Genomic DNA, 8,746 nt, shown 5'->3' on the forward strand with positions numbered 1-8,746 from the left:
AAATAATTTTCAATATTGAAATAAAGTTAAATGTCATTCTCATTATTAAAAAGGAATGGGAATGAAATTCTGATTCCCAATCTCCGTCCCTACGTGTACTGATGAAGTCTGAGGTGCGACGACCTGGGGGTCAATGCTCTCCTTTGATCACCGGTCATCTGATGGCTCACGTTCATCCTCCACGCTCACGTGGCACTTTGTCTATAGGGTCGTCCACTAAGTGGGATCCACCCAGATCCAAAGGTTCAGATTAATCCTGCGAGATGACGCGGCGGAATCCCAGTCCTCCCTCTCCTTCTCTCTCTCATTTTTCTCCGTCGTCGCTCAAAGTCTCTGCAACGAACGATTCTCTCTCATCTTCGCTCAGCATGGTATCTCTCTCTACCTCTTCTCTCTCCTTTCATTCTCAAATGCAAATTAGGGTTTTTTATTTTTATTTTTAATTTTAAATTCCTTCCGCTGTTGAAGTTCAGTTTGGTTGCCAAGAAAAAAAGTAGGAAAAAAACGAGAAATCAAAATTTGAGGTTTATATTCTATTCTATTTTATTTTTTCGTAATTTGGAGTGGAGAAAAGACAAACCTTCACTTGATTGAGCGTAAAACAAGTGTAGGCTCAGTTCAGGTGCTTCTTTTTCTCTCTCCTTCTTTCTTCCTTTCTTATTTTTTCCCCCCACACTATTTGGTGGGGGCCTAAGCATAGTACGATATAGAATCTCTGGTTTTTTCGGCAACAAAACGGAGGGCGAGTTGAATTTGGTTGTTTGATTAGAAATCTGGGGTTCTTGATCGTTGTTTGGTTAACTAGGGGTGGTTCTCAACGTAGATTCAGGATGTAGGCTGTGAATAGGGTTGATTTGATCATTTCTGCACCTAAATTTTGATAAATCATGGATGGTGAAATTCTTTTTATGATGTTTTGAGGGTGTTCAAATTAGTGTTGAGGTGGGAGGAGAAACTATTCACTTGAAAGGTCAGAACCTTGTTTAATTGGAGGTTGGAAACCTTGATAGCTGATAATCACTGGATGTAGGTATATAATCACTAATTATTTCATTATTTTGAGATTTTACTGTATGATGCAATTATTTCTTCAGAGTAGGTGATCGTTTTTAGGTTTCCTGATATACCTATATAAGCATTCGACATGCCTAGGTCTTTTTGGTTCCTCTTGCTGTGATTCTCACATTTAATTTCATACTGTATGCTTTGTTTTTAACTCTGATGACCAACAGTTTTTGTGATCACTTTGTCGAGCCTGAATTCCTTCCAGGAAAGGCATCTTTTATGTGTCCTTTTTGGCCTTTTACCTGTTTTAAATTTATTATGTAATCATTGAATTGTGATACTCTGTTATTTGTTTAAATGTTATCTTCTCTCTCTCCGTATGTAGGCTAACAGGCACACTATTATACTGATGCAAACTTCTCAGAACAGAGCAACTAGAACATTTATGGATTACGACTCAATAAGTCAAGCCATGGATGGTATGCTTCTGTAATTGTTGTTGTCATCATTGTTGTTATCATTATTGTCATCATGACTATATTATTGCCATATGATATCACATTTATTGTTTTGTATTACTTAGAATTGCTTTTGACCCTTGGGATTTTTTAATGACTGGGTGATCCATGATTGGCTTGTAATTTTTTTGATCTGAAAGATGATAAATGTAGTGGCTTGTAAGTTGTTGTATAAGATTGTCTTTTTATAATGAATCCCATCCATAAATATTCTAACAGTTGAGATGTAGGCAACTTTTTACAATTCATCTCATGCATGGTTTTTAAAGGCATGTTTAAAGTATGCTTAGGCCAAGGGGCAAATACTCCCTAGTTATACCACCTCACCTCCCAAGGCATGCACCTTGTTGGAGAGGCATGCCTTGTCTACTTTACTTTTCCTTTTTAAACACTTTTATTTTTTAAATTTCTAACTACATATTGAAATTTATATAATTTCATTACTTTTTTTTGATGTTTTTTTTAAAATGTTTGGAATCTTAAAAATTTTATTGATTGGATTAGACTTTAGATTATATTTTAGATCATACTTTATAAAATTGATATGCATCCTAGTTCATATTTAACTTTGCTCAAGAGCACCTTGTGTTGTGACTTTTGCTCCTTAGGTATGCCTCGTGCATTTTAAAACTATGATCTTATGAGAAATTTTGCTAGGCCATTGTTCATCCATATCATTAAGCAACATATAATAAGACTGGTCCATGTCTTAGTGGTGCAAGGAAGCAGAATAATTAAATTTTGCAAGGAAATCTTGTTGTTGCTAGACAGAGGGAATTGGATGTTTCAGTTCAAAGAGTGAGTGGTTTGGTCACGTTCAGAGGACTCATGCAGCATGTGAGATAATGATTCAAATATCCACTGTGCAAGAGAGAAGATTCTTTAACCTGTGGGTGTGAGCCAAAGGGTTTTTAGTCTCCGGCCCTCCTTCTATTGTTGATTTTCTAGATTGGTTGGGCTCTGTTTAAGGGGGTGTTGTTTTTTGTTGATCCTCTGTTTCTCTTTGAGGCGTTCTTTAGCCTCCTTTGTATTTCTACTGTGTACTTTGGGGCGCTTCCTTGGTGTGCTTTTTAATATTGCTGTTTATTCATCAAAAAAAAAAAAAAAAAGAGAGAGAGAGAGGGGGAAGATTCTTTAATGTTGCTTATATGAGAATCATTTGCATAATTAAGTTGCCCTGCATTTCTTTTCACTGTTGATGTTGTTTCTCCATGAAGAACAAGGCAATAAAGATGGTTTGATGGATATGGTAATGAAAAAATGGATTGCTATAATCATAAGATCAACTGGAAAATGTTTACCCTGAACTAACAAGCAAGAGTGTAATAGATGTCTATGCTCCATGGTGAGGGATGACATTGAGTTATATTATGGGGTTGTTCCACATTTGTCTGACATTTTCTTCATGTTATCCTTCATTTTTATCCATTTTGCTTTATTTATCTTATTTGTTACTATCACTTATAGTATGAATGTATTCTCCAATGGGTGTATACTAGTCTTTTCTATTAAATGGACATGATACAGAAAGGAACCAGCACAAATCAAAGTTGCAGACTGGCTTCTTATAATTTCTTCTTTTTTCTTCTTATTTATGTCTCTATGATCACACTGCAAATTGTTTAATGAATTCAAAATGAATTGCTCACATCTTTCTTCCTTTTTTTTTATTATATTCTTCTTTTTATGGATGTCATCTGCTTTACTAGCACTGATAGCTCTCTTTTCCTCACCCCACACATAGGATAAGATGCGAATTGTTTGACTGTTTTAACCAATTGATTTTATTCATCTATTTTATCATATTCTTTTTTTTTTTTATTTATATTTTCTGCTTTATTTTTAATGATAGCTGTATATGTGCATGTGTAAACTATGCTGTGTTAGCAGTTTCAAACATCAAAATTATGATTGCTTTTAACAAACCAGTATATACAGCTTCCAATTTAATAATGTGTATTCGAATCCTGATTTTATTATTTGCTTTAATTAGAGTTAATTGTACTATTGGGTATGTACAGGTATATGTGGACTATATGAGAGGAAGCTTAAGGACCTAAATCCAGCCAACCAAAACATCACTTATGACATTGCAGATCTCTATAATTTCATTGATGGCCTGGCGGATATGAGTGCACTAGTGTATGTTCCTCTTTCTCTCTCTCTGTGCACATTAGGTGTGTTGGGTTGGCCAAAGTCATCCCAGATAGGGCCTAGCATATCTAGTGTGGCTCACACCTTTATCGAACTTAGTGCTGATTTGTAAGTTAAAAGTTATCAGTACTGAAAATAGTGATTAATTTAATTTAGTTGTATGATAAAATTAAAAAAGAATTTTAAAAATTATTTATTTAAAAATTTGTTCCTAGAGTTACAAATATGACTTGAAAATAGTGTATTATAAACTTATATATAACCCAATGGAAATAACCTATTTATAAGGGTTTATTTCAATATGATATTAAATCAAACTATATGGGGTCCAATATATAACTATTTAAGATTTGTTTATTTATTTTGAAAAACAAGAGCACTTATTAATAAAAAGGTTCTTCTTCCAATTTTGATATAATGATATTAATTTTTCATTTATGTATAATATATTCAAATCAAAACTTTTATCATAAAGATATTTAGAATGAAAATAAGTTTGCAAATATAATGTGTTTTGCTTATAATTTATATATGTTAGTTATAATACGTTATTACATGACATGTTAAATAATAATACATTAATATATGACATATTTATTATTATTATTGTTGTTATTATTATTGTTATTATTAATTTGACATATTATATTAATATTGATTAGAGACCCAAATAGATAAAAAAAAATTAGTTCAATTAAGAAATTTAAAATATGTCAATAAGTCATTAAAGTTTTCCTTTTTATATTTCAATAGAAAAAGGAAAAAAACCATAAACATGGTTATTAGCGTTCATTTGCATAATTGATTGAGTGGTTTTTAACAAAATTTTAGTTGAGTGGTATGAAAAATATGTTATCAAACATGCTTCAAGAGTAAAATCAATTAAAATTTGTACTTTTCATTGCTTAAGCTCCTTTATGAAACTGCTTTTACCATAGTTCCAAACCAAGCCCAACCTAAGTTCAATGGCTTATGTTGATGTAATCTTCATCTGTTCTTATGGTTTCTTCACATAATTTGGAAAGAAAGGAATCAAAGGTTGTTTGAGAATGAATAGTAATTTGCCATGTCCTGAAGAACCTATTCCTTAGCAATCTCTTTTGTGGGTAAAGTTGTACATAGCTGAAAACTCAGTGCCTTGATTGATTTTGTTGATTGGCTAGGTTCTGGTTAAGGGAGGGAGTTGTTTTTTATACTTTCATTTTGGTTGTTCCGTGGCTCCATTCTTTTGTTGTTTCTTTAGCTCTTATTTTATACGCACTATGTATCTTGATCAGCTGCTTCTATGGCGCTTGTTTATAAAATTATATTACTGCCTATGAAAAAAAGTTCTCACATTATTGGAGTTGGGATGAGCTATGGATGATCTGAGTATCTCTATGGATAAAGCTATCCCCTTATCCAAAATATGGTCTTAGTTAGGCTTTTGTTGTTCTAATTTCTCATGCTTGTTAGTGGAAATGTCATTTTATTTCATTTACTGCTTTTATTATTGTTCGTATAATGCTTACATTTGTCTAAATAGACATGGAATATTTATTAATAAAAAATAATCTATAAAATGTATAATACTACCTCAAGATAAGATATGGTTGGGTCTTACATGTGTCTGAATCAACACAAGGTCAATTTTAGGCCATAAACATTCCCCTAGCCCATCCCAGCCCATCCCACTTAATCTCTACTTTGGTGATCAAAATTTCAGTCTAGGCAAGCTGAATTTGGGTTGGTCCAACCCGCTTTGAAGGTGGAACTTAGTGACCAAACAACCCTTAAGGTCTGTGTCCAAATTTTCCAAAAAGTTTAGGCATGATCTCAGTGCACATGTTATATATATATATAGGCAAACAAAAGATGCATTAAAGCACCAAAAAGAGCACACCAAAGTACACAAGATGTATAAAATGACTATCTAGAGATGACCAAAAAATAGGGAAAGGGATAACAAAAAAACGACTCCCCGCCCCCTCCCCCCCCCCCCTTGGTAAGAGCCCAACCAATCAATAAAATCACATAAGGACATAAGGCCTATAGCTATGTACAACTTGGTTTAAGAAAACAAGTTATAGAGGAACAAGTTTTTTAGTCTTAGCATAGAGAGTTCATCGTTTTCAAATGATCTTCTATTTCTCTCCTTCCAAATTGTCTAAAAGACACAAAAGAGCTACTTCCCACACTTTTTTCTGTTTCCTTCCAACACAGGGTCCATGCCAGCCCAACAAAGTCTCTTATTGAGAAAGACAACACCTAATAGACACCGAAGAGAGACAACAAAGCTGCCATAAATAACAAAGTGCCCTTTTTCTAATATATATTCTGTGTGTTTATCCATCAAAAAAAAAAAAAAAAAAAAAAAAACAAAGCTGCCATAAAGTCTTTGCTATACCATAATGAAGCAAGATGTGGTCAAGACTCCTAAATATGGCAAAGGAAGCATTTGTTGGCAAAGGAGATGATTTAAAGTCAAAACTTTACCCCACAAAGCCTCCCGAGTAAAGAAACTCGCTTTAGGTGGAACCTAAGAGTTCCAAACAACATTTGGGAAGGTGGTAGAACTCCGAGGCTTTAGGCAAGCGTAAGGGACTTTACAGAGAAGGAATTGTTCTCTGTCTCCAGCCAAATCACCTTATCTTTTACTTCCCCATTCACTATCTTATCCTGAAGCCTCAAAAGAAAATGCTCCACAATATCAATTTCTTAATCGTTTAGGTTCCTAGGGAAACTAGCAGTCCAACAACTACTAAAATTAGATTGATTCCACAGATCCGCCACCCACGCCTCCTTTGAGCTAGCCAAGGCAAATAAGGAGGGCAAATAAGGAAGGGAAAGAAGAATCACACAATGACTCATTACCACATCACTTATCTTTCCAAAACTTGACCCTCCTTCCATTGCCCATATAAAAGGAGACTTTAGTGTTAAACATTGCCCACAATTTCCTTATGGCTTTCCATAGCCCAACCCAATATCTATCAGTCACTTCCTTAAAACACCACATCCCTTGAACTTTCCCATATTTACCCTTTAAAAAATGTTTCTCGAAAGCCTCCCTTTTCGTTGCATGTGTGATATATAATTTGCATTCTTATATTCAAATATCATAACCTAGACTTACCAAAAAGACAACACTCTGAATAGCTACCTTGCATGTGTGATGTATCTTAATGTGGATGCTTTTGTTTTCTACATGTTTCATGCAAATTTTAAAAAGAAATCATATATTTTGGAATATAATTTTGCTTGTTTCCCATCAATTTCAAATGTGATTTGTGTTTTTGCTATTGATTTTTCTCACTCCAATTTGTTTTCCTAATAACTAAATGGTCTGTTTGGCAACTTATTTTTAGAATAGTTTTCCGTTCTCAAAACAAAAAGACAGGAAAACACATATGGTAATCATAAACTGTTTTTTGTTTTATATTCTTAAAAACAAAAAATAGGGTGTTTTTATAAAACATCTTTTAGTTGTTTTCACTTTTTTTTAAAAAAAATTGTTTTAAAAAATAATTATACAAACATGTAGAATGGTTAAAAATAAAGCAGTGAAATTTTTTTTTTTAAATATTAAAAACTGATTACAAATATTTTAAGTTTTTAAACAAACTTTTGTTCTACAAAACATAAAAGAATAGTTTTAAAAAATTATTCTCAAAAATTGTTTTTCATAACTATTTTAAAAAACAGTTTACCAAATAGGACCTAATTTTTCTCGTGTCTGTTTTGTGGAAAAGTTAGATCCAAAATCACATGGAAGGTAACCCAGACCTGTAATAGGAATAGGTTAAACTGGCTGCATCACAATGCTTGGTCTCTAGGCAGGACATCTTTTATGGCTCACACCTACAGTGCATTTATTTATTGAAGAATATGATATCTTACATGATTACCTGCTCAACATTGTATTATATAAGCAAACTATGACAATGCCCTTGGAAGATGATAGAAGTCTGATATTATCTGCTTTTTGGTTTTTGTTCTGGCTTGCAGTTATGAACATTCAATTCAGGCATACCTGCCATATGATCGACAGTGGATTAAACAGCGGACGCTTCAACACCTCAGGAGAATGGCACATTAATAATATGCTGCTGACCCGTTTCTCTAGTTATTTTCCCAGGTATCATCCCTAAGAAAAAATTGTATGAAGAACAGAATTAAGAGTATTATTTGGGCTTCCTTGTTGGTGCCGAGGCTATCAAATGTAAAAATTATACTCACTGCAGGATGTATTTTTTTAGAATGGGGGGTGGCTTTCTGCTGGAGTATTCACATTAAGACCTGACCAACTAATTGTGGCTTGTGTAGTTGCCCTTTTTGGGAAGCTTAAGCTTGAGACTTGATATGGAACACTATGTACCTTAAGTAAAAACTTCATGGCATGGTTGTTGTCGAATGGTTGTGAGCTTTATGCTTCTTCTCAGTGGTGGATGTTGGGAACACAAAGATGAGATGATCATGACTTTGATTGCAGCAGAGTGACGCAGTTTTAATGCAAAATGCTTGCCAAAATTGCAGTTTAATGCCACATTTACGTCATAGGAAAACTTAGGTCTCCTCGCTTGATTAATCTAAATACTCTCTTCCTCTATGTATATATCTCTGTCTGTTGCGTTGAGTCAAAGAAGAGGAAATCAGTTCTAAGCACACATTTTTTTTGAGAAGTTAAAATATTTTTAATATATTTTTTGTGTTTTCAAATATTTCTTAAAATAAGTTTTATTTATGGTATTTTATTTTTAATCATTTTATCTGTATAATTATTTTTAAAAAATGTTTTCTAAAAAAAGTGAAAATATTTAAAAATAATTAAAATATGTTATAACAAAGTATCATTGTTTTTGGAACAAGTTCTTAAAATTTTATTTTTTGTTGTACAATTATCAAATATATTTTCAAGTCTAAAAACAGTTTTCTAATTGTAAGAGCAAAAAATTGTTTTTAAAAATGAGGAATTGTTCTTAAGAAAAGAATATTGTTTTATTCTTAAAAACAATTTCTAATCAGGCCTTAAATGATTTAAAGAAGTAAAAAAGTGATAATACAAGACAACCCGAGATCAAATCAGCTAA

General features: G+C 32.9%; 1 protein-coding gene across 1 annotated transcript; it reads left to right on the forward strand.

The window, feature by feature from the left end:
• Positions 1 to 248: 248 nt before the first annotated feature.
• On the forward strand, positions 249 to 8,083 carry LOC117913684 (enhancer of rudimentary homolog). Its single transcript, XM_034828735.1, has 4 exons — positions 249 to 371; positions 1,391 to 1,484; positions 3,545 to 3,665; positions 7,665 to 8,083. Exons 1-4 carry the CDS (start codon positions 264 to 266, stop codon positions 7,753 to 7,755), a joined length of 414 nt encoding a protein of 137 aa, XP_034684626.1. The 5' UTR covers positions 249 to 263; the 3' UTR covers positions 7,756 to 8,083.
• Positions 8,084 to 8,746: the final 663 nt, after the last annotated feature.

The sequence above is a fragment of the Vitis riparia genome, chromosome 4 (genome assembly GCF_004353265.1).
Source record: "Vitis riparia cultivar Riparia Gloire de Montpellier isolate 1030 chromosome 4, EGFV_Vit.rip_1.0, whole genome shotgun sequence".
NCBI classification, from domain to species: domain Eukaryota; kingdom Viridiplantae; phylum Streptophyta; class Magnoliopsida; order Vitales; family Vitaceae; genus Vitis; species Vitis riparia.

What these genes read in the sequence shown, in the direction of transcription:
- LOC117913684 (XM_034828735.1), top strand. Translation starts at nt 264, where the DNA reads ATGACGCGGCGGAATCCCAGTCCTCCCTCTCCTTCTCTCTCTCATTTT. An exon ending in TCTCATCTTCGCTCAGCATG is followed by an intron (nt 372 to 1,390) that starts GTATCTCTCTCT and finishes CTCCGTATGTAG; the next exon opens with GCTAACAGGCACACTATTAT. An exon ending in GCGGATATGAGTGCACTAGT is followed by an intron (nt 3,666 to 7,664) that starts GTATGTTCCTCT and finishes TCTGGCTTGCAG; the next exon opens with TTATGAACATTCAATTCAGG.